Here is a 26,814-nt window from a genome sequence, read left to right on the forward strand (position 1 = left end):
AGATCTGCTCCCGGGCAATAACGGGAGAAAAATAACTGAAGTGTTACCCTGACAGTGGCGTCCTTATTTTACCAGGAGATCAGCTCTATGGCATAGGCATGAGTCTTTAATGATGGATCTGCAGCTTGTAGAAGGGGGTGGGGATTCGCTCTCACCCCTGAGGTAACGCCCACATAAGTCACAGCTTGCTGACAAGGCTGACGTTGGAATTTTTTGCTGTTGTTGTAAATTTGAATTCATTTAATCCTAAATTTGGGAGGCCTCAATTATAAACACGGAAGAGAAAAGCCGAAAGGTAGACATATACCAATTACGCACTGGGGTCTGTGGTGTGTGTGTACGTGTGTGTGTGTGTGTGTGTGTGTGTAAGGGGAGAGAGAGCAAAATAAGAATTTTTATCCTGAGTTAATAGTCCATTACAGAGCTAGAGTTAGTGGATAAAATGTTAACTAAAACTAAGTACAAAGGAGGAAACATTATAGTATCCTGAGTAAGATCCCTAGAATCTTTTCCCGCAAGTAGAGGATTCCCGTTTCTTAAGTCGAAGTCCACAGAGGGGATGTGGCTAGCAAATCTGAATACCGTGTGGATACAAAAAGACACATTCTTCCCCACGGAGCTGACTGAGACACTCCCTGACGATCAGATAATCCCTGAAGATGTTATCCTGCAGATATGTGTGGGTGTATGATAGCATTAAAAGAATTTTCTTGAAGATAATAGGTAATTCTGGAAGCTCTAATCTGAAATGGAATACCTTAATGATGTAATTTTCAATAAATTAGTGGTTTTGCTGGTATAAAATATAAAGTGCTTATAAGAATTTGTGTTACTAATAAAAAACTGGAAAGCCATTTTCCCCAAGGTATTTTATAATGATGGAGGTAGAAAATATCTAATTTTATCGGGAATAATCTTCTCTCATTTGGCCCTTAAATTCCTGAAGATTCTCATAGCTGAGTTAAAAGCACAAGCAGTAGAATTTAGAATCTAACATGTCCTGCTGGTGAGCTGTTATTCCCTCTGGGATAATTTCTATCATTTTTAAAAGAACTGTCCCTGTAAGCTGCTGTGTCCATGATAAAAATCACTCAAATATTTATAATGGTCAATATTTATTAGAGAACTGATTGAGATTTTTTTTTTTTTTGGTACGCAGTCCTCTCACTGTTGTGGCCTCTCCTGCTGCGGAGCACAGGCTCCGGACGCACAGGCTCAGCGGCCATGGCTCACGGGCCCAGCCGCTCCGCGGCACATGGGATCTTCCCGGACCGGGGCACGAACCCGTGTCCCCTGCGTCGGCAGGCGGACTCTCAACCACTGCGCCACCAGGGAAGCCCAACTGATTGGGATTTTTAAGTTGTACCCTTAAAATAGCACTTAGGCCACTGCAACATATAAATAAGTGCATAAACTCTTGTAAAGTCTACATAACTGCCAACACTCTTTTGCAGATGCATTTATAAATCATAAATATATGAATGCATGAGATCTCTAAGATGCTTAAATCAAACATTACATTTCATGGCACCATTTGGGTACTTGTGTTGGGATTTAGGGAGAATTTCCTTTGGGTAGTGCAGTAAGTGGTTATAAGACAAACTAGGCCCCATTCCACATGGCAGACAGATGAGCTTAAAGAAGAAGTAATGAGGTAATTTTTCAAAGAAAGGGAAAAAAATTCCCCAAGATCAGTTATTTGCCCTCCACGTTCATGGTGTGTTTTTTGTTTTTTTCATCCAGGAAAGCAGCAACCCTATCTAGGCAGTAAGAAGCAGTATATTCTCTGCCTGTGTGAAAGGAGACTTGGGCTCTGTTCAGGTCCAGCCTGGCTCTTCTCTGGGATCCCAGGTCATAATGACCTGTCAGCCATCTCCACAGGCTCTGCTACCGTTGGTGCCCTGCTCTCAAGGTGACACCAAATCAGTGCTTAATGTGGTCCTGTTTAAAGGCAAGATTCTGCTCTTTCCTAACCTCAGACGAACGTAGGTACCATTTAAACTCTAATGGGTGGCGTGGTTCTTTCCCCAGACCTGAGATCAAGTGATTGGGATGGAAATATAGACGGATGTCTCAGGAGGAGAGTCAGTTCTGTTCTTTGTTCCTGCAAGAAGTTGCAGGGCGTCTTTTTCTCAAGAACACGGGTAAGCTGGGTGAAATATGACTAATACAGATTTTCAAGTGACTAAAGCACAGTTCAAACTTTAAAAGCAGATAAAGTAATATCTTGAAATCACATGTTTGCTCCCTAGAACTATATGACTTTCATAGTAGCTTTCTTTAAAATGGTATCTGACAATATTCAAACCGTCACACTGCCAACTCAAGTCTGACCGATCCAAGTACCTGAAGTAGTACATTGTTTTCTGACTTACACAGAGAGCTGAGGAAGTCCAATATTTTCCCTCGTGGATTTTCTAGAATATTAGTTTTGGTTAATAGATAACCTCCCCCAAATGGATCTTATGTTGTAAAACGCATAGGAAACAAAAGGTTAAACAAAGTTCAATTGGTTCTTTTGCTACCAGACTTTTTCAAAGGCTTTAATTAAATAGACCAACATGTTCTTTTACTTCCTAAGAGAAGGCCAAGAATGCGGTGTTTCACTTGGAATCCTCTTTTTGTACGAGGAGACCCTGCAGAATAATACTTTGCAGTACCTACTTTGGGAAATGCTAGTTGAATGATCCCTTTCTGTGGAGGCGGTGAGGATGCTCCCACCACAGGCTTTTTGCTCCTGTTTCCTTTGCCTGAAATACTAGCCCCAGGCAGCCACATGGCTGGCTTCCCACATCTCCTTGAGTCTTTACTCAGGGGTGATTTTCTCAGTGAGGCCTTGCCTGGTCAACTTTTTAAAATTCAGGTCCCTTTCTCAATATTCACGAGCCTTCGTCCCTGTTTATTTTCCCACATGGCACCTTCTAGCTTTTTTTCCCCTCTGTCTTTGGTTTATTACCTCTCCCTCCCTCCCAAATAGAGGGTAAGTTCCTTGAAGGCAGGACCCTATTGCCACACTCAAGGGACAGCTCTCAGCCTGCATTTTATTCAGCCCATTATTTTATTCAACACCATGGAATGCTCCGTCAACTGTGAAAATACTGAGATAGTCTGAAAATGCTCCCTTCACTCAGCCTCCAGGACACCGTCCTCTTTTCTGCCTGACTGGCCACCCTTCAGATATCTGTCCTGGATTCTTCTCATATTTGTGCCTTTAAACATGGCAAAGCGGAGGGCTCAGTCCTGAGATTTCATCTCTGCTCTAGCTTCACTCACAAAGCACGTGGATGCGAACATCATCTACAGGCTGATAACTCCCAAGTCATTTCGGCAGCCCAGATGTCCCGACCCATCGTGGTAGTGGCCGAGCTCATCAGGGCTGGATAAGCTATGCTGAGTTTGGTTTTACTAAGAGAATGAACGTTTACTTCTTACCTGCTGTCCTTGGTAGGCAGCTCCACTAAGCACAGATCTCTCCTCCAGCAAGTGGCTCATAGGTTGGGGCTCCTTGCATTCTGGGGCTCCCCCATCTTCTAGGGCATCTGAGTTCTTCATTTCTAGCCATGTGGAAGAGAGAAAAAAAAAAGCATGGGAGATTCACATCTATTTTGTTTGAGTATAGAAGTGGTGAATCTTACTTCTACCTACAGTCTTACTTCTGCCTACATTCCGCTCTCCAGAACTTGGTCGTATGCCTCATCTTGTAACATGGGGGCTGGGAAGTGTAGTTTAGCCAGGTTCCCAGACAGGGGAGAAGACCAGGGTACAGGTGAGCTCCATTGCAGGACCAGGGGCAGTACCACAAGTGAATTTCATGGCTTTGTCTTAATAGAATCCTCCCTGCTGTTTATTTTTGGAGATGGGTTACTCCTAGGTTTTTTTTTTTTTTTTTTTTTTTGCGGTACACGAGCCTCTCACTGTTGTGGCCTCTCCCGTTGCGGAGCACAGGCTCCGGACACGCAGGCTCAGCGGCCATGGCTCACGGGCCCAGCCGCTCCGCGGCATGTGGGATCTTCCCGGACCGGGGCACGAACCCGTGTCCCCTGCATCGGCAGGCAGACTCTCAACCACTGCGCCACCAGGGAAGCCCCACTCCTAGCTTTTGATATGGAGAAGTGATGTATATCTAGTGATTGGATAATAAATTGTGCTCAAATACAAGAAAATGTTCAGCTGACTCAAATCTCGTACAGAATGAGGCCATGTTAAAATGATTCTACCTATGCTATAGAAGTACAGTGTTCCCTCATAAGGCAGGGCCAGTGTGGAGAAATTCAAGTTGACCTTTAAAACTTCCAGCGTGCTCATTAGGAACACCTGTTCATTCTGTTCTAATAGCAACTGAAACTCTTTAAAGGACAGCACTTTCAAACCATGAGCACAGTCCTCTTGTAAATGTCATCTAAAATGCTCGCAGCTAAAGCAAGATTAAGAAATTTTAACTTGGATTTGAGATTTATGCTTTGAAATGTTTGTTTTATCTCAATTAGTGAGCATATGCACCCTTAAAACCCTCATGAAGATGGTCGACAATCCAAATTTTGCTGACATATATGGAGTTTATATGAACCTACAGTAGGAGATAAGAGCTTCAACTGTAAGAACTGACAGGTCTGGATTCAACTTCATTCAGTCTCTTACTTGATGTGTGAACTTGAGCAAGTTTTTAACTACTCTAAGTAAGATTATGTTTCCTCATCTGTAAAATTGGGATATTACAGACACTATAACACATGTATTATACCTACATAAAATTGTCATGGGTATGATATAACATATGTAAAAATTCCTGGTAGATACTAAGTGCCCAATTCTTTTTTTTTTTTTTTTTTTTGTGGTACGCGGGCCTCTCACTGCTGTGGCCTCTCCCATTGCGGAGCACAGGTTCCAGACACGCAGGCGCAGCGGCCATGGCTCACGGACCCAGCCGCTCCGCAGCATATGGGATCTTCCCGGACCGGGGCACGAACCCGTGTCCCCTGCATCGGCAGGCGGACTCTCAACCACTGCACCACCAGGGAAGCCCTAAGTGCCCAATTCTTAACTATTAAATTACCTTTACTGACTTTAATGTTTTCTCTTAAATTATATCTATTAAGACTTTAACATCTTACTACACTTACTTATTACGAGCTTAGTTACAGACCAAAGATATTTTCGTGGTTAAAACTTTAACATTTGCCAGAAGGTTTGCTTCCAGTGACCTCTGTGTTCCTTTGACCGTGCTTCTTTCTCTAAGACACACCATGGTTTTATGACTGTAAGGCCTAAAGGGTGAAGCACATCGTATATTCCGGCATTGATTGCCCGTGCAAATCAGTGATTCAAGCAATCTGGATTTCTCCACTAATTGGCTTTTAAATAATGAGCAACGATCATCTATTTAGCACATAAGGCCCCTGAGGGAAACCTGAAGATGAAGTATTGTGTACTTCATAGTCAACTAGAAGCCCTTTTATAGGTTACTGTGGTTAGAGAAGCAGGAGTGATTTTTCTGGCAAATTAAATTTTCTTTGCTTGAGCTCAGCTCTGCTGACTCAGAGTGACCAGGCTGGATGGATTTGCAGTCTACCCCTTCTCTCCTCCCAACAGCAGTCACCTCCTTTAGGACAGTCACTTCCTTGGTCACCTTGCCTGGCCAGCAATGAGATTGCCAGAGTCCAGGAAGAATGCAGTTCTCCTCTTTGGTGCTCTATTAAGTAGGAAGTAAAAAAAAAACAACACAAAAAACAGTTGGTTTTCTTGCTCTATAGACTTTCCTACCAGGTGTGAGGCAGATATCAGGGTAATCAAGATACTCTTTAAGTTTACAGTCACATTTTCTGTTGTCTCGGCAAAAATTTGACAGGCACGCACCATGAGATAGATGGTTTTTGATCTCTTTCCCTTCCGTCCTTCCTCCCTCCCTCCCTGCCTCCTTTCCTTCCTTTTAATTTCTTTAAAAATTTTTTAAATAGAGATTATCTGTAAGCTCATTCTTAGAAAACAGTGGGGCTAAGAAAAATGTAGGGTCTCCTGGTGACAAATAAACGCTTGAAGACTCTCCAACATAGTCACGTGTATTTATTAATCACCAAATCTTTGGATAGCTCTTTTATAGAAGCCTTTCTTATTTGGCCTCTGCAGCATGTTCAGCTTTCCCTGACCTTCACCTCCAGTTATCTATGCTGTTTATTAGCTCTGCTCTAAGAAACTACCATAAACCACAGAGGCTAAAGTCTGATCTGTGTCTTTCTCTCAAACGAAGCATCGCAGTTTCCCTGTCTCTCCCACTGGACGATGAGCGGATTGGACACAGAAGTGCACATCCTGTATCCCTGCACCCCTGCATTTCACTCATATGATGAGCTCAATAACTGCATGGTGAACTGTTGACCAGAATGGAATATGAAAAATATTATCAAGGAACATTGTTTAGGTTGTAGCCAGGGAAGATTCTGAGTTTGGTCTGAACCGGTTTGACAGAAGGCCAGTTTTGCTTACTCTGTTTAGGAGAATTGCCAAAGCATTATAACAGTTCTAGGATCTGCAGATAAAAAAAAATTCATCCTTTAGCATGCCCTGATCTGAACCTGCATAAAAAGCCCAAGCCCTTCCTACCCTCAAGAGAACACTGGGTTGGTACAGCTTCTCAGAAATCAATGATGCTTTCTAGGAGCATATATTCAAATCAAATCCATAGCCTGTAAACAGCTGGAGCTATCTCCCAGCGGCGTCCGAATATGCATGCTCTTTTCTCTCTCATGCTTGCTACTGACTTGCTACGTAAAGCATCTGGTGTGTCACTGTTACTGCATGAGCTCTCCATTTCCTTGCAAATAGGTGGATATGTGACTTTCACACTAATGAGTACCACATGGTGTAATGAAACCCATCACCATGAAATATAGCATTTTTAGAAGGCTCTCTTGCATCAGGGAAGCCCACTTATGCTGCTGAAAATGTTTTTATCTGTCTGCTTTGATGTGGGAAATGGGTGTCATTAGTAGGACATGAACCAAATCCTAACTTCATGCTTGTGTCCTCGTGTTGCCTTCAGACCTACATACATGCAGTTCGGTGAAGGAATGGAGGCCTTCAGCCAAGGTCCTGAAAGACACTCAGAGTCACCACAGGGAAGAAGCAGACGGTCTAAAACACAGCTCATGTCCTCATCCTCTCCCTCTTTCCTTCTTTGCCTTTGGTTTTCAGAGGAATCTTAATAGATGGGCAGAGGGCATAGTATCTGTGAATTTGAGTGGTCCTGTTCTGGTTTCCACATAAGTGCAGTAGAAGAAGAGAGGAAGGATGGGAGTTAGAGACAGCCAGACTGAGCAGAGCTCCCCAAGCCTTGCCAGGCAATGTGATTTTGAGGTCAGGTGTGTCTTGAACCCTGTTGGAAGTATGTTTGCCTGCAGGCATTAGAAACTTAGCAAATATCGCTAGTAAGTGCTTTATTTTCCAGCAGGAAACTCGACCAACTGCCACCAGTAACATCTGTAACTGATTGTCAAGGAAAGAGAGAGGAAATAGTTTTGGCTCTACCGTGTTGCTCCTAAATCTTGATCAAACACAAGAAAAGGCAGCTGAGTGATGCTTGAATAGTGCCAGTGTGAAAGTGAAGTGCAAATGTAGTGCCCATTTAAAAATGAACGATTTTTCTAATGGACTGCACGAATCACTTAATGCTGCTCCAGACTCCCAATGAAAAGAGAGAAGAGCCCCTGAGAATGTCCTGCAGTGTATCTTGTGCCTTACCATTTACCTTGGCATTCTTTGTTTAACACTTCACATAAGGCAGAAAAGATTAGCCTTGGAAAAGCTTCTACTATACTTAAAAAAATGGCTACTCCTACTGGGGAGTTTTGAAATATTCACAGTAATCATATTCTTTGATTTTATTTTGAGATAACTGTAGACTCACACGTAGTTGTAGGAGAAAATACAGAGCGATTCCGTACAACCTTTATTCAGCTTCCTCCACTGGTAGCATCTTGCAAAACTACAGAGCCATAGCACGACCAGAATATTGACATCAGTGGAGTCAAGTTACAGAACACCTTCATCACCACAAGGCTCTCTCTTGTTACCCATTTATCAGCCTCGCAGGGCGTTAACAGTTATCCTCTCCCTGGGAATTCCTTCTAGGGAGCTGATCTTGATTCTTTAATTGACCTCAGTCCTAAGCCCAGGTACCTTGCACGGCTCTGAAAGTGTCATGCCACATCCATGATGCTGTGACTCTGGTTCACCCTCTTATTTTCCACAATAAAGTCCCATCTCCAATACTCATTCCACAGTTACATTTCTGAACAATAGAATGTACAGTAGAACTTCCTCTATCTCCTTCTCTTTCCTAGTTGATTTATCCCACTCAACTGGCTTTCCCAATTTCTTAAAAAAAATTTTTCCCCCGCATGTTCAGACCTATTTCTTATTACCCCACCACTCTCTTGGTCACTGGCTCCTCCTTCATTCATTTTTTTCCAAACATCTTTATTGGAGTATAATTGCTTTACAATGGTGTGTTAGTTTCTGCTTTATAACAAAGTGAATCAGCTATACATATACATATACCCCCATATCTCCTCCCTACTTCCTACACTCTCGGGTATCAGATCCTTATTTTAATAACCCTTGAACGCTCTGATTTTTATCTGGTGTAGGAAAATAAGGCAGATGGATGAGAATAGCCTTCTCTGAATATTCAGAGAGCAAAGAGGGGATCCTAGCTTCAGATTTCCTGGTCAATCATTGAGCCAGTATTCCATTTAGGAGGGATTTAGAGGTAGCACTCTTTGAATGTGGAGTTAGAATATTAGTTAGTTTGGAAGATATGCTTGCTAGATTATCTAGTGTGAACATGTATTTGTGTGACTTGGGGGTTAGAGGAAGGACTGATTATAGTGATGTTAGCACTCCAAGCTACCTCTTGTGTCACCACTATTCCAAAGAAAAATATTAGAGAAGCATGACTGTAAGTTTAAAAAAAGGACACCAAGGGACACAAACCTGACCTCAGCAGCCGAGGGCATGAGTAGAGCTCAGGTAGAGGAGGGAGAAGGAGTCAAAGTACCAGAAGGCCGTGGCGATGGCCATTTCTGCCAAGTGCTTCAAAGAATATAATCCAGTGTTTGTCCTGTAGTCGACACTCATAAGTATGTGCTGAATTGAAGAGGTGCAAGGTCTGGGGCTTCCCTGGTGGCACAGTGGTTGAGAGTCCGCCTGCCGATGCAGGGGACGTGGGTTCGTGCCCCGGTCTGGGAGGATCCCACATGCCGCGGAGTGACTGGGCCCGTGAGCCGTGGCCGCTGAGCCTGCGCGTCCGGAGCCTGTGCTCCGCAACGGGAGAGGCCACAACAGTGAGAGGCCCGCGTACCGAAAAAAAAAAAAAAAAAGAGTTGCAAGGTCTGAACTGATTGTTCAGTGAGGAATTAAAGACAGTAAACCAGTCATTACACAAAGGCAATTTTCTGTCTTCCCCTCTCCTCTGTAAACTCTACTTTGTATTATTTGACACTGATTATTTGCTATTATTCCACGAGTACCAAGCAGGCCATCAGTTGTCCAATGTAAAAACATGATCCCATTTAGAAAGCAAAGAAGGAAGAAAAGGACGGAATACCGGAAATGAAGGGAAGGGAAGAAGGAAAGGAGAGCTTGGGTAATCATTAGTGCTGTTCACCAGCACTTCTGGTCTTTTCTTTACCAGCCACATGGTAGAATTGTACTTCCTGACACCCTAGACGTCAGCCACGTGCTTGGCCTGTAAAATGTGACAGGTGAAGCATGTCCCTTCTGGCAGCCAACCTTAAGAGCTAAGGTGCGATTCCCCACGCTGTTTCCCTCAGCTGTGGCTGCCCTGTTCCAGACGGGGAGGCTACATCCCTGGCCGAGAACAAGTCAAGCCCGGCTCCTGCCAACCCTGCAAGGACGTTCTGTGTGAACGAGAAGGAAATCTTTCCAGTTTTAAATGATAAAAAGCTGGGGTTGTGCGTTACTATAACATAACGTAGCCTGTCCTGAATCATAGAACATAGTAAGTAACAGTCTTTCGCAGTAGGATGGTAGGTGTTTTTTCTTTTCTTCTTTCTTATCTTTTTGTATGTTCTAATTTTTCAAATAATTTTTTTAATCAATTTTGTACTCTTCTAGAATGGGTATATTTTTTGTAATAAGGAAATAAATTAATTTAAAATAAACTAGGGAAAAGATAATTTTAATGATTTGAATATGTTTATAATTCAAAATTGTATTATATCTTTATTGATAAATGCATGAAATACACAGAAATTAATGCCACGTTCTTGAACCTGGGGTATGTTTTTGGAGCATACTCTTTAGTCACCAAGAACTCTGAAAAACAAAATGTCACATTGTCATGGAATCAAGGTTTATGCTATTGAGATAGGTCTGCTCCAGCCCCTAAGAAATGCACCTTCGTGAGGGTGGTGGACTCCTTTGGGGTCCTGGGAGACATTTGTGTGACAGACAACTTCCCATTTATCTGTGGTTTGCTAATGAGATCAGGCAAAACGACTAAGAATGATGGGCATTGCTTAAAAGGGCCCTCTGTTTTCTAATTTTCCCTTCCCTCATCCTTCCCTTTGCACAATACACACACACACACACACAAATTAATAATGCAGTCAGGCTCATTCGAGGATAACCATACCATTTGCTTATTGCCCTTATTACACAGGAGAGCCTTGTTACATGTGTTTATCTGCACATATTCGTTTTCCGACCTGAATGAGATCAGTAAGATCCCATATGCCCTCAAGATGGCACACTCCAAGCCAGGGCCAACCCACAGACAACTGATGGGTCTCAGCCCTGTCTTCTTTCAATCTCTTCTGACACAAATCGAAGACGGTGCTGTTGTCTTTGAGGACTGAGATTCCACAGACAAAAATTAGGAGTCTCTAGATATTTTGTAAAGGTTAATGTTTTCTTTGAGATTTTACCTAGTGCCTTTGCAGTAGTATTTACAGAGTTTTCTTCCACTTGACCAACCTAGAAATATATTATATAATAGACTCTCAATAGAAATAAAAACCCTCTTATTGGTCCTATTGAAAAATGTTCATTGCAGCTCTATTTACAATAGCCAGGACATGGAAGCAACCTAAGTGTCCATCATCGGATGAATGGATAAAGAAGATGTGGCACATATATACAATGGAATATTGCTCAGCCATAAAGAGAAATGAAATTGAGCTACTTGTAATGAGGTGGATAGACCTAGAGTCTGTCATACAGAGTGAAGTAAGTCAGAAAGAGAAAGACAAATACCGTATGCTAACACATATATATGGAATTTAAGAAAAAAAAATGTCATGAAGAACCTAAGGGTAAGATGGGAATAAAGACACAGACCTACTAGAGAATGGACTTGAGGATATGGGGAGCGGGAAGGGTAAGCTGTGACAAAGCGAGAGAGAGGCATGGATATATATACACTACCAAACGTAAGGTAGATAGCTAGTGGGAAGCAGCTGCATAGCACAGGGAGATCAGCTCGGTGCTTTGTGACCGCCTGGAGGGGTGGGATAGGGAGGGTGGGAGGGAGACGCAAGAGATATATACATATGTGTATGTATAACTGATTCACTTTGTTATAAAGCAGAAACTAACACACCATCGTAAAGCAATTATACTCCAATAAAGATGTAAAAAAAAAAAGAAAAAGAAAAGGATAGTAAAGCCCTGGTTTACAGATAAACTCTTTGCTCTTTTTCTCCTTCTACAGACCCAGAACCCCTGTTTAGCATGTAAGACAATGAATTATAGTTATTTTTAGTTCTGGATAACAAGTTCAAAAGGCCCTAAAAGACAGGCTATTGCTTAGTGCTCATTGCAAAGGAAAACCTTCTGGGAAAGGTCTTGCTTTTTAAGAAACCAAAGAATTTTTAGATCCCAAACTGTACCTGAAAGAGAAAAGAGAACCTTATTAAGAACTTCTACTTTTCTAAATTTACATTTGGAATAGTGAGAGATTATAACAAATGTGCAAATCGGTATAAACGGTCTCTCCACCCTTACTTGGTGGATTCATTAAGTTTTTTTAAAAATAGAATAAACAAAAGAAAAAATACATACCCCTCCAAACAAAGACCTTTTACTGAAATTGTCTAGTTTACCCTTCAAAATATTTAATTCCTTTGTACTCTGTAAAATGTCTAGATAGAGGCAAAATTATTGTTAAACTTTTTAAAGGTTGACCTTTAAGCACAGGTCCATGTACTTACATTGGAAACTAGGTCTCAATGTAGAAGGTGCCCATGGAGCCTATAGACTCAAAGGGTTCTGAAAAAAGTTAATAACCCTCATTCTTTGTGACTAAAAAAGACCCAGGCAGGGCATTTCATACACCGCAAGGAGCAGCTAGTGGCCGAGGCTCCTTCTGCTTTCATCCCATCTTGCTAACATTCTACAAAGATGTTTGTTGCAATGAAATTGATTGCCAGCGCACTTGGCAATTCGAATTGCATTAGATGTTCCTTCTTTTTGAATGCCATTAACCACACGAATGCAATCTTTGGAAGCTCTATATCAGGAACTCAGGACCCGGTGCTGTGGGACTAGCTCAGGTTTTATGGTCAAGGTCCCTCGCTCTGTGGATCTAATTAGCATGCAAAGCAGCTTCTCGGCTTCTAAAGTGTAAGCTTACACCCTGAGCTGGGTTCTAAAATTGAAAGCATGTTTTTAAATGCTCTTATTTCCTGATATTTACAAAATGTGTTCATCGCAGAAAAGGAGGACCTCAATTAGGGGAATCAACTAGCCCATCAATGAGCAAATGTCTGTCCCTGGGACCTACTGTGTGGATCCCAGGTTGAAGTAAGGAGCCAGTTCTGAAATCTGTGAAAAGCAGCCACAGATGCTGGATGCTGTCAGACTTTGGAGGATTTCAGAGAGCCCCATCTCTGAAGAGCCTTTGAAATCCTTTTCCAACCCCTCCCTACACAGCTTCAATAACCCAGAAGTTGAGTTATTGTCATGATCACCCAGTGGAGAGGGCCGGAGCTGGAGAGCAGAGAATGAGAGTAAAGGGTAAAGACAGCCATCTTGTAGGGCTCATGGGAACTGAAGCCTTGGTGCCCTGACACTACGAAGAATCCCAACTCCTTCACTATCTGGGCTGCAAACGCTCTGGTGTCACGTCGGAGGTCATATAATTGTGACTTGGAAAAGACAGGCCTGATGTATGATTTCTCAGTTGTGGAGCCTCGGGGGAAGAGGGAGGCAAGGGGAACAGAGAAGACCTTAACAGCTGGGAAGTAAGTGTGTTTCCTGTCTCTCCCTCCGCGAGCTGGTGCTTCAGTCTGAGAGAAGCAGGCTGCTCCCCTCTAACCTGTGATGTGCGCTCATTGGTGTGCGTTTCTTTCTTTCCACCCAGGACAGCTTTCCTGCCCGCTTCGGAGGAGTCCATTTTGTCAACCAGCCCTGGTACATTCATGCCCTGTATACGCTCATCAAGCCATTCCTTAAAGACAAGACCAGGAAACGGGTAATGAAAACAAAAACCCAAAGGGGGGATTCAGAGGCACAGTTACGAAGCCTGTTCTCTCCCTCTATCTCTCTCCCTCTCTCTGTATTTTTCATTGTGTTTTTTCCTGCTTTTCTGTAGTCCCTGAGCATTTGAGCCTCAGCTGGAGTTTGCAAATGGCCTGGATTTAATCAGTAATTGAGTAACTGAGTTATTTTACAGTCCGGGTGACAAACCAAAGGAAACATGGAAGGCATGCAAATACCAGATGCCCCTTTTACTGTAAATGCTTGTGGGAAATATGGAGTCAAGCAGCTTCCTGTTCATGGAATATTTTAAGAGCTAGCATTTTGTCCTGTGAATATATTATTGCTACGAAGAATACTGATGATTTGTATTTTTCCCCATGGCTCTTGGGTCATAGCTGCCAGCTCCGTCACCTTTGAGATTGGGAAAGCATTCTTCTTTGGAAATAATAGAGCTCGTAGGAAGAAGGCTTTTAAAATCTTGATTGCATCAGCTGATGACATTTGGGAAGCCAGCCTCTTCCACCAGAGCTGGGTATTTTTTCATGGCATTCTGATTAGCTGAGAAACCGAACATTCTTTAACCACTCGGAATCTCAGTTTCTTCATTTGTAAAATGGAAAAACTAACACCCACATCACAGAGTGGTTGGAGTAATTTAATGAGACAGATAGCATAAAGCCATTCACGTAGTAGAGACTCCATGACACTAATTTCTCTTTCCCATTTAGCTCTCTTTTCTTGTAAGCTTTCGGATTTCAGCTATCACCTGGCTCAGGGACATCACCTCTTAAAGGAACCAGTGTCAGTCTTACAGCGCCTTACATAGGCCTCTATGCCCCAGGGACCCCGTGCTGGGGAAGAGCTCTCAGTATTCAGGGGGGGAATGACGATGTGAGGGACACCCTCCCCTACACACTCTGCAGGTTTCCTAACTCCTAGACCTCAGATGCTTCCAGATCCTTAGGAAACACGGCAGTAGGGTATGGGATACGGGGTAATTCCGCTGTCCCCAAATGAGTGTGGAACTGGGAACTAGAATACACCAGCCCCAAGAGGCAGAGACATTCTGGAACATTCTGCAATCTGTCTGGGGTTCACGACAGTGATACAGGCAGAGAAGTGCCCTAGACTGTTCCCAGTGTGGCTTCATGCTTCCCACTGGCTTCATTTTCTACTTAAGAAGGATCCAGTGGGAATTCCTCCCACAAAGCAATCGACATTTGTGCTGTGCCATTGAAGGGGGTTTCTGGAGCTCTGGGTGCAGAACAGAATCTGACAGGTGGGGATTCCACCTCCTACCTGCTGAATTCCTCCACCCCACAGGACCCCCGGAGAGAGGGCCAGTTTCAACAGCGCTCCTTTTCCTCTGAGAACTGGAAGTGTTGCGTGGGTGGGTACCAGGGCCAGTATTTTGCTCCAGCTTTTCCATGCTTCAAATACTACAATTCCTCCAGTGAGACATTTTGCAAAAGCCAGAATATGTGAATTTCTTCAAAAAAATTCTTGTTAAAATTCAGTCATAGCCAACAATCCAGTGTCAGAAAATGTACATTGTTTTCTGAAATGCTACAGTATTCTTGTGAAGAATTTTAACACTTAGCTTCTTGTCCCCTTCCTCTTTAAATGATGTCATTACATCACAAGTTAAAATCAGTACAACAGAACAAAGTAGCAAGTATTTATTATATACTTATATAGTACATTATAATAAACAGGCACACCTCGGAGATATCGCGGGTTCGGTTCCAGACCAGCGCAAAAAGGCGAGTATTGTGATAAAGTAGTCTATTAAGTGTGCGGTAGCATTATGTCTAAAAAAATGCTCATACCTTACCTCTTGCACCATTGGTGGGAATGTAAATTGATACAGCCACTATGGAGAACAGTATGGAGGTTCTTAAAAAACTAAAAATAGAACTACCATACGACCCAGCAATCCCACTACTGGGCATATACTCTGAGAAAACCATAATTCAAAAAGAGTCATGTATCACAATGTTCACTGCAGCTCTATTTACAATAGCCAGGACATGGAAGCAACCTAAGTGTCCATCGACAGATGAATGGATAAAGAAGATGTGACACATATATACAATGGAATATTACTCAGCCATAAAAAGAAACGAAATTGAGTTATTTGTAGTGAGGTGGATGGACCTAGAGTCTGTCATTCAGAGTGAAGTAAGTCAGAAAGAGAAAAACAAATACCGTATGCTAACACATATATATAGAAGCTAAAAAACAAAAGGTTCTGAAGGACCTAGGGGCAGGACAGGAATAAAGACGCAGACATAGAGAATGGACTTGAGGACACGGGGAGGGGGAAGGGTAAGCTGGGACGAAGTGAGAGAGTGGCATGGACATATATACACTACCAAACGTAAAATAGCTAGTGGGAAGCAGCCGCATAGCACAGGGAGATCAGCTCGGTGCTTTGTGACCACCTAGACGGGTGGGATAGGGAGGGTGGGAGGGAGACGCAAGAGGGAGGAGATATGGGGATATATGTATATGTATAACTGATTCACTTTGTTATACAGCAGAAACTAACACACCATTGTAAAGCAATTATACTCCAATGAAGATGTTAAAAAAATTATTAAACAAATTCCTCATTAACAGTCAGAAACTTGACATGTTCTTTTTGTTCTCCTTGAACTTGTGTTTCCATTATACTTCCCCCACCGAATCATAGCCTCATATAACTTTTTTTTTATACTGGAAAGCATTTCATCGGTCACCCTGTTACATTTCTTTGCAACAAAAATATGTATATAAATTAAAATTACTCTTTGATTACCCATGACCCTAATGCTTTAAGTATCAAAATTTTTTCTTTTAAGTTGGGTAATCATAAAAATGCTATTAATGCACAATTGTCCCAAACAACGTAAATATGTTATACATGTTAATAATTATTAAAGTTTAAAAGTAAAATTTTTATTAAAAAAAGTTCATACCTTAATTAAAAATACAAAACAACAAAAAAAGTGGGATAGTTACATCGAGGATCACTGATCACAGATCACCATGACAAATATAATAATAATGAAAAAGTTTGAAATATTGAGAGAATTATCAAAATGTGACCCAGAGACACGAGGAGAGCAAACGCTGTTAGAAAAATGGCACCAATGGACTTGATGCCATGTGCTTGATGTAGGGCTGCCACAAACCTTCGATTTATAAAAAGCATGATACCCGTGAAGTGCAGTAAAGCACAATAAACAAGGGATGCCTGTAGTATATAGCATAACATAATACTTATATGGTATATTATTATACTCTATGTATTTTAAAAATCACATTTACACTTCATCATGGTTAATTGTGTGTGTGTGTGTAACTGATGGCCCTATACTTGAGTACAGTTTATGCGCATTAAGCCTGCAACTTGAAGAAGTGTGGGAACCGATGTCTTTATACAGATGCACTTTAGATAAACTTTCAGGAGTCAATTCCTAAATCGCAGGCAATGGTAATTATCGACTTGTGGCTTATCCACTTTATAGATTTGTTTGAAAATGTTGTTATTTGGGGGTGTTTTCTCCCCTGCTTGACTAATTTCCATCACCATCTATCATATGCTTAGAAGATGCAAACTTGTTTGTTGAAGGTATTGGCAAATCCAGACAAAAACAGAAAATCATTGCAAAAATATCTCACGGTAAATTCTCAGGTCCCAGTTTTCAGTTCCACTGACTAAGAATTCACTGAGCTTTTTCCTTGTGCCCACACCACCCTGGGAGCTAGGGGAGTATTAAAAGAGAAGGACGAGCTAGGGGAGTATTAAAAGAGAAAGTATTAAAAGAGAAAGACTGTCCCTTTTCCTGAGCATTCTTTTCTTGCTATGGGGAAGCAAGACATAAATGAACAAATCAGAAAAAACTGGAAGTCATCACACAATGAAGAGTTAATTTGGGGAAGAGGGGAGAACCAGAGTGGGCAGGTGCCACGGGGACAGACTGAGAAAGAAGTTGCCACTGGGTGTAGGCTTGGAAAGGATGGAGAGGGTTGAGGAGGGTTCAGAGGGTACTCCGGGGGAGAACACAGCAATGTGGAGCTGTGTGTGAAGCATGACTCGATGGCTTCGGATGGGCTGCATCCCTACTCTTTTCATCAGCAGGGATAATTAAGAGATGACGTCGTACGTGTAAATTTGGGCCATGGCCAAGTAATACCCAATTTGTTCATGAACTTCACTTTTAAGGACTATTAATTCAGGCCCTTTTCTGAGCAATAAATTAACACTTTATGCAGATTAAGCTACAGACACAAAATTGAACGCCTCTTTAAACCCCGTGATCACCAGCAGTGCGTCCACTTTGTCATTGCTAGGTTGTGTATTAGATTAAATGTTTGGTCATAAGTTTTGGATGTTTTCCTTGCTAATTATTTTTTCTTTCCAGATTTTCCTGCATGGAAACAACTTAAACAGCCTCCACCAGCTAATACACCCTGAATTTTTGCCGTCTGAATTTGGAGGAACCCTTCCTCCTTATGACATGGGAACCTGGGCCCGGACGTTACTGGGTCCTGACTACAGCGATGAAAATGACTACACGCATACCTCCTATAATGCAATGCACGTGAAACACACATCCTCCAATCTGGAGAGAGAGTGCTCACCCAAGCCGATGAAGAGGTAAGGCCTGGGTTAGCAGAGCCTCCCAGTTAGAGGTCCAGAGGCGTTTTGGGTTTGGGCCTATTGTGGGTTAAGTAATTGAAGACCTTTATGGGCACAGAACTTGAATAAAATAAACTGCAATACATTCTCAGCTGAGTTCACCAGAACTGAAAGTAAATGGGGGTTGGCTGGCCCAGAAATACAGTTGTTCCCATTGTATGATAGAAACAGTAAAAGGCTGGGACCTCATTCATGTCGTTGATTACAGTCCTAGCCTCTACGGAATCTGTTAACTCACACAGAATGAAATGTGGGACCTTTGAGATACATTGAACGAAAAAGCAATCTGCTAGAAAACGTTTCTATCATTGATGCATTTGGAACCATTTATTGAGCATTTACTTGGCCACAGTCACTGAGTAGGCACTGGGAGTACAAAAATGAATAAAGACGTTAGAAACAAAAAAACCGAGAAGAAGGCCCTGGGAAAATCTGCCAAGTAAGACTTCTAGCAACCAATTTCTAATGCGAGTGATGTTTGAGCTGGGCTCTGAAGGATGAAAATCAGCAGCTCAGTCTTCAAAAGGAGGAAAAGACAAGATAGACAGAGGCCTGGAGGCAGTGGAGGGATGGGATATTCTGGTGTGGTGTGGCAGAGAGGCGTGTGAGGGTCAGGGGTGAGAGTGGGAATAATGTTCCAAAGATGGTCGGATGCAGGTGGGGAAGTACGTTGCATACTGTGTTCAATGGAGAGCCACGAAGGAGAGTTTTTAAAAACTGATGTACAAATAATGTACGAAATGTATAAAAAGTAAAACTTAATTTTACTCCTTCAATCACTATTCCCCAATACCAACCCCTCCCCAAAGGAGGGATCAGACTGGGGTGGGCCCTTCCGTTCTCTTTTCCATATATTACACACATCTATACACATCCAGAGAAAATATCTAATACCGGGTATTGTGTAGCCTAGTTTGATAGGGCTGCTGTAACAAAGTCCCATAGACTAGGACAGATTAGGTGCCTTAAATAATAGAAATCTATTTTCTCATATTTCTGGAGGCTAGGAGTCCAAGATCAAGGTATCTGCAGGGTTGGTGCCTTCCGAGGCCTCTCTCCTTGCCTTGTAGATGGCCATCTCCTCTCTGTGTCTTCACATGGTCTCTTCGTGAGTGTCTGTATCCTAATCTCCTCTTCTTATAAGGACACCAGCCATATTGGCTTAGGGCCCACCTCATTTTATCTTAATTAACCTCTTTAAAGACGCTATCTCCAGATATAGTCACAGTCTGAGGCACTAGGGCTTAGGACTTCAACATGAACTTGAGGAGGGGACACAGCTCATCTCATAACATGTCATTATGTAACATCTTTCCACGTCAGTAAATCTAGGTGTATCTTATGTTTTCGGTGCTGTGTAGTGTTCCGGAACATGGATATATCACAGTGTAGCCATTTCCCTGTTGATGGGCAGTTAGGTTTTTTCTCTGTTCTAAATGGGGCTCAATGAACCTTTTGAACCTTTTTGATGTGCCTCCTTCATTCTCAGGAGAAAGTTCCTCTGGGTAGGCTTGGAGCCCTGAGGCTGCTGGGTCAGAGGACTGTGTATCTTAAATTTCAGTCCACACTGTCTAGCTACCCTCCAAAATGACCCTCTTCCCACCAGGAGTATGTAAGAATCTCTCTCCCAGACCCGTGAAAAGTGCCTGATGTTATCAGACTTCAATTTTTCCTCTTGAGATATAATCGACATACAGCACTGTATAAATTCAAGGTATACAACGTAATGACTGGACTTACACACGTGATGAAATGATCATCACAATAGGTTTCGTGAACGTCTATCGCTTCATATAGATACAAAATCAAAGAAATAGAAAACACATTTGTTCCTTGTAATGAGAACTCAAGATTTAAGATTTACTCTATTAACCTTCACGTATAACGTAACAGCAGTTTTAATTATATTAATCATGTTGTACATACGTTACATCCCTAGTACTTATTTTTCTTATAACTGGAAGTTTGTACCTTTTGACCACCTTCGTCCAATTTTCCCTCCCCCTCCCCCCTGCCCCTGGTAACCATAAATCAGATCTCCTTTTCTATGAGTTTGGTTGTTTTTATCCTTATTAGATTATAATTGCTTTACAATGTTGTGTTAGTTTCCACTGCACAACAAATGGAATCAGCTCTATGTATCCCTACATCTCGTCCCTCGTGGGCCCCGCTCCTACCCTCCCCATCCCACCCCTCTAGGTCAGTTTTAACCATAATCCTGATGGTGGGACAGCCGTACGTATTTTTGTTTTCATCTGTATTTTCCCACCAGACATAGTTAAGCACAGTTACAGTCTGGGGTTTGTAAGGATCGTGGAATTATCAGAGAAAAGGAGACTAAAAGCCATCAGCAGCTGATATGGGGGCTCAGGTGGGAAGATGAGGGCCGGAACGGACAATGAAGTGGTAGAAGAACGGCTGAATTCTGGAGATGTTTGGGGAGGGAGCAGTGTCACTGTCGAAGCCTCCTTTGGGTCGCTGGGCTCATGTTGATGTCCTGAACTGACACAGTGTCCAGGAGGAGAAGAAGCTCTGCATTTCCTGCTCAGTCAGGATTATTACACTCAAATGTCTGGAACACCTCTCTGCTGGGACGGGAGGGACCTGGAAATTCATTTACTCCCCAGGCTCTTAGTCAACATTCTCTGGGAAGTGGTGGTCATGGTGGCTGAGGTTGGCTTCGTGCCTCAACAGGGAAGGGGCTGACTTAGCGGCCCGCGTCCTGACCTCCCCTCAGTCCAGACGACAGCACAGGAACAACTGTAACGACAACTCACGCTCTTGACACTGTTCTGAGCCCTTTAGCTCGTTAAACTCTTCAAATCCTCAGCACAACTGTATGAGAAAGGTATTGTCATTATTCTCGTTTTACAAATGAGGAGACTGAGACACAGAGAGGTTAAGCAACTGCCCGAGCTCACACAGCTAGTAAATGGCCAAGCTGGGACTCAGACCCAGGCACGCTGGCTCCGCGCTCTGGGTTCGTGTCCTCTATAAGATATGGCACGCTGCCTGCTTTTCCTTGTACTTTCTATCCTCAACTCCAGTGCCAGCCTCCTCTCTCCAACCCCTCCATGGACAGGAATAGTGTATCTCATGTGGCCTGTCCCTACCCTATCTCTTTCGGATACAGCCATCATACCTTCCTATGTCTGAACTTCCAAAGTCAAGTGGCATGAAACAGGAATTTGCCACTCTTTCCCCAGATGATCAGTTACAGAGTTACACCTTTTTTGGGTGACTAGACACGTCCTGACTCCAAGTTCCACCTCTGAATTAATGTCGAGGATCAGAGGAGGTGACACCCTCCCTTATCAGCCAGTGAATTCTGGAGGGTAAAGGCTTTGTCTAACTAACTCTTGTTCACCTCACTCCCTCCCCAAGAATCCAACTCCACGTCCGACGCACAGCAGACACGCAGCAGACACGCAGCAGACACGCTCTACACGCTCCATGTGCTCTGCACGCTCTACACGCTCGCTGCATTTCAACGTTGAGTGAAAGCTGCCACCTCGCAAACCCATCCTTGGAGCACTTGCCCAATTGCTTCAAACAAATTGTCAGCTCCCAGACGGAAAGAGCTAATTCTGCTTTACCAAAACTCCCCTGGATCTTGCCTCTTAGGATCTTATAGGGGAGATAAGATGTCCGCACAAATAACTATATTTAGGTGCAGAATGGGAGAGCCACTGTGAAGGAGGTGTTAGACCTGCTGCAGTGCTCTGAGGACGCATTCACTAATTTCAACCAGAAGACTCAGAGCAGTCTTCGTGAAGGAAGGCAAAGCTGACCCAGGTTTTGGAGAAGGTAATATATCAGAGTCAACATCCAGGACTATGCCAGAGTAGCTAGCAACTGCATATGCATCTCATTACCCCACCAGTCCTGCTGTCCTTGGCATCCTTGAGTCTTTGCTTGGGGATTTCAGGCAGCAGCAGGATGGGCAGCGACAGCCTGGTGCCAGCAGTGACGCCAGCAAGGAGGGACCACTCCTGCTATCGGGCTGTGCCTGCCATCAGATGCCTCACAGACAGAGCTCTGTGATGAACGTGGAGATTACGGGGACAGAACAGTCACCATTCAGAGCATCTTTTGACCTGTAAGGACCCAGAGGGGATGAGAAAATTGCAAACAGAATTGGAGGAGACTTTGAAGGTCATCTCTTCTGGCCCCCCACCCCATATGGTGGCCTGTTCTCCAGCACAGCCTGTCAGGCGGCCCCAAGTTGCACCATCCAGAGACGGGCAGGCAGCTTATGGGCCAGCGTGTGCCCTGCTGCACGGCTTCAGGACGTGCCTCCTTATTCTGAGCCAGAAGACCTGGGTCTGACCTCTGCAACAGCGCTGTCAATTCCACTGGGTAGACGATGCCCGTAGTCCTAATCCTGCCATAGTTTCCAACAGTCTTCAGACCCATTTGGAATCAAATGGGCTTTTGTGAGTGTCCTTGGGACCCAATCACTTTTCATAATGTGGTTCAGGAGCAGAAATTGTCTCAGTTCCAGGCGGCTCGGAACAACGCATCTGGCACAGGCACAGAGTAAAATCCAAGATGCGTGATGTTCTCAGTGAATGAGTGGTTCTAACAGCGCTTTTTTTTTTTTTTTTTCCAGGTAGTTTTGGTTCAACCCTTGAGCACAGAAACTTTAAAAAATTATTAGTTTAGTTGAAAATTTCTCTATACTACTTATTTCTATATTGGTCAGTTCTTTGATACGATAATGCCTTTGTGGGCTGAGTGTGTGACATTTTCTGCTCTAATACTAGATGACCCTGAGTTTTGTATTTTGAACTTCTTGTTTCTGTTTTTTATTTTATTTGTTATAGTCTATGGCCTTGCTCTCAGGCCATCGGCTGCCACTTTGTGTTCTTGGGACTGTGTAGGTCTGAAGCACCCTACTTCCTCCTAATCTACTACTGGAATATGTTTAAGATCTGGAAAGCAGGTAGCCAAACTTTTTAATACTGTCCAACAAATAACAGTGAGTAGGCTTTGTATTAGGCTCTACATAATTATTTGGCTGCAAATATGACAAAACTCCAACTGCATTGCTTTAAACAATAAGGAAAATGTATTATTTCACATAATGAGAAGTTACAAAGTAAGGTGGCTACAGGAATGTTTATTCTAGTGGCTCAGGGGTTGCCACCAGAACCCAGGTCCTTACCCCTGCGTCCAGCACGAGTGAAGATTTCTGAAGCAGGAGTCCACCCTGATTCACAGGGGGAGGACAACACCCAAACTGAGGGAGCTTTTGCTGCCTGGAAGGAGGAGGGAATGGCTTGTTGGGAACAAGCAGCCCTGCTTCAGTTTGGGGAGGGCAGGCCAGGAATTTCTGTCCCATGAAGGAAGTGCAGGGTCTTTAAATCAGTGTCACAGATTTTGTGACATCTCTTTCAGTTATTAGGTTTGGTTAATTAATTACTTTCTGGTTCTAGCCTATATCTCTGATAAAGTAATTAAAATGGCTATGGATATCATTAAAAAGGCACACCCATACACAATCTTGACGTAACTACTGGTGGCTGAGGAGCATTTTTGGAAAGGTTTTACTTTTTAAAATATATTTGTAGGTATTATACGTGTAGACATCTACACATGTACTTGTACATATATGTATACTATATATTTGGTGTTTATGTACAAATGGATATATGTGTATGTTGAAATGCATACACATATATTTTTTTAAAATTACTGGTGCTAAATCCTATGTAAGTTTTATCCTAAGATCTTGATTCCAAGTAAGGAACTAAAGCCTTTCCCTAGAGGTGGAGCCGTGCTTGTGCAGAAGCGGCCGGTTTGGTACAGTCTGCTCAGAGCCAGCACTGAGAAGGCGAGGTTATCGCCAGCCCCCCTGCAGCCCAGGAGAGATGACAAATTGCTCTCAGATGCATTGTTTCATGCCTCCATTGGTTGCTCCCAATCTTAGTCGACCCTGATGGCAGCTATTGGCAATGGAGCTGACGATCTCAAAGAAATAAAGTGTCTTTCCCCGCATTTCCGGGCGAACGTTAAAGGGAGGCCTCTGAAAAGCCAGGCTTTGCGCCGTCTCTGAGCCCATCACTGAGGCAGGGCGCATGTGCATCTGAATTTCCAGGCCTGGGCATGTGGTCACTCTGGTGGAGGGCGGGGTAAGATCCCGGACTAAACCAGATTGTTATAGAAAGAGGAAGGGGTGCAGACCAGATCGGTGTGTTCCCTCCATACCGGAAGGACAGGTGGTCTGTACCAGGGCAGCCAGGGAGAAAAACAGTCTATTTAAGGCCATCCTCTGTTGATCTCCAGCAGGTTCTTCTTGTCTAAACCACTGCAGACAGCTTCCGTTTGCAGGATAAACACCTCCACAAAAACTGTATATAAAATACTAAAATTGCATATAAAATACATTTTATCATTCTCCTTATTATCAGGGACTTAGGAGATTTTAGAGCTGGAGGAGGTCCTTAGATGTCATCTGGAGATCATCAGGTGTCCCCCACATGGTTGTGTGTGTGTGTGTACACACACACACACACACACACACACACACACACACACACATATAGATGTTGGGTAATGAGAACATTGCATTTATTAAGTAATCACAAACTCGTGTTGCCATGATGGAATCAGTGTTATTTACAAAACTCTCCTAAGATCTTTAATTTTAACAAAAACAAAGTTATTTGATGCTTAACTTAAATTTTAGTCTTACAGATGGTAAATTTCCATTACATTTTGTGGACCATCAACCATCATGTAAAGATATCCACCCCATCCCCTTGCCTATTGCTGCTTCAGTGGAATAGCTGGGAATCAAGCTCAGCGTCCTAACTTTCAGTCTGAAGATTTTTGGTTTGGCCACACCGCTGGCTTCTGCCAAAAGCATGGTATCCTGCACATGGCAGGTGCTCCATACATACTTAATATTTTTTAGTTAAAAAATATATAAGTATATATGGTACACAGTTATGCTTTTTTTCCACTGGTACTAAGATTTAAAAAATATTTTTCTTCATCTGATTATCATAGTCAAGGTCCTGAGAAGTCCTGCAGGGGAAAAAAGCTGCATCACCAGAGCTATTTCATCAGAGGGTGCTTTCTGAGTAGAGCAGCTGTTAACATCTTACAGTACACTCATCTCCCAGAGGCTACGAGGATGGAAAACACTGCCCGGGTATTCGAAAGAGAAAGTCAGGGAGCTGATTTAAGTTCATGGAACCGGGCTGAACTTTGACTCACAATTTTCATCCTTTGTTTCCTGGAGGTCCCCTCGCAGTGCGCTCAGATACATCTGCATTTTGATCTGGGCTCAATCTGGCATCCCTGCTATTCAAGGAAAGGGATGACAACGATGATGATGTTTTTAATGTACTATCTGGGATTCCAGTCTCATTCAGCTCATTAATTTTCCAAACAAACATTCGTGTCTCAACCCTGGAAGAGGAACTCCTAGCCTGATGATGGTGGAGCCATGGTTCCTTCTCAAAAGCCCAGAAATTACCACAGGCAGAAAGGCACATTTTCTTTTTCCTTGTACAGTGAGTGAGCTGAATGGGGCCTCACAGCTAAACCCAACCTGTGATGCAGGCGCACCAGCCACCAAATCAGACGGAGTCACTTTGAGGAAAAGCAGAGCCAAAGTGACTTTGAAGATACAAAGAGTGGTATAGAAGCCTGGCCTTATCCATTTGATAGGTATTTAGGGAGAGCTCCTCTGTGCTGAGATCACAGGCCCCTGTACCTCATGGAATCAAAAGACCAGTGTGAGCAAAGCACCTCAAGGCAAAAAGTGGCAATACTGCAGCACCCACGTAGAAGAGCACACATGTAACATTTTAGTTATAAATTCTATACCGACTTTCTAAGTTGGCATGACACGGCAATGATTGTGCTGCCTTCAGTGTGTATTTACATGTAAAGATGTTTGTTCCCAGGATTATTTTTTTAGCTAGAGATAACACCATTCGTTCGTCAAAACTGGCAAGTTTTGTCATTTCCAGTAATTTGGGGGGTTTTGATGCAGCCTGATCATAGATAAAGTTTGGCTGAGTATATGCAATAACTCCTGTTTTCATTTATTTATTAAACCTTTAGAACTTGTTAGGAATCCAGAAACTTGTTTGTAGAGGAAGAGGCCTTAAAGACCTGAGCTGCACCTTCACTCATGCCAGGAAGGAGTGGCCCCAGCTTCCAGAGAAATGGTCCACATCATCCAGCCTGTATACCGGGTGATCAGAGGGGCCAGTGCTTTGGGGTCTTGTCCAGCTACACAGTGGAAGGACTGCTTTTGATCCCTTTGACAAAACGCCTTCGTCCCTATGTTCCCTAAAGTCCTCTCCTAGATCCCACATGGAAGAAGTAGGACGATGTCAAAAGACATTGTGAGCCATCTGCTTTTTTGGAGGGAGTGGGGAGAGGGTGAGGGAACGCTTGGATCAAGTTCAGATTTCTGAGCCAGAAGGAAATTTTTGGCCATGTTGTTCCCTTTTGGGTCCTGCCTGGGTGGTTAAAAAAAAAAAGTCGTTCTAACTGTTTTCAGCTGTCAATAGAATTGGCCATGACCTTGGTGATCTTTCAGCATGTACTCCTCGTTTTATAGGGTGAATGTACGCGTTTGCTGGATAACCACTCATTTCCGGCAGAAG

General features: G+C 43.1%; 2 protein-coding genes across 7 annotated transcripts in view; one reads left to right on the plus strand and one right to left on the minus strand.

Moving 5' to 3' along the window:
- Positions 1–26,814, plus strand: part of CLVS1 (clavesin 1) — a 140,626-nt gene that overhangs the window by 96,231 nt on the left and 17,581 nt on the right. Inside the window, exons 3-4 of the mRNA XM_024742548.1 lie at positions 13,379–13,489; positions 17,907–18,142. Of these exons, the coding sequence (XP_024598316.1) occupies positions 13,379–13,489; positions 17,907–18,142 (347 nt within the window). The remainder of the gene's footprint in view (positions 1–13,378; positions 13,490–17,906; positions 18,143–26,814) is intronic.
- ASPH (aspartate beta-hydroxylase) overlaps positions 1–26,814 on the minus strand; it is a 262,524-nt gene that overhangs the window by 10,062 nt on the left and 225,648 nt on the right. For all 6 annotated transcript variants that reach the window (XR_003002936.1, XR_003002933.1, XR_003002935.1 and 3 more), the window contains exon 25: positions 3,433–3,554. The gene's annotated coding sequence lies outside the window, so the exon portion shown is untranslated. The remainder of the gene's footprint in view (positions 1–3,432; positions 3,555–26,814) is intronic.

Source organism: Neophocaena asiaeorientalis, unplaced genomic scaffold, assembly GCF_003031525.2.
Source record: "Neophocaena asiaeorientalis asiaeorientalis breed wild unplaced genomic scaffold, Neophocaena_asiaeorientalis_V1.1 scaffold226, whole genome shotgun sequence".
In the NCBI taxonomy this organism is placed as follows: domain Eukaryota; kingdom Metazoa; phylum Chordata; class Mammalia; order Artiodactyla; family Phocoenidae; genus Neophocaena; species Neophocaena asiaeorientalis.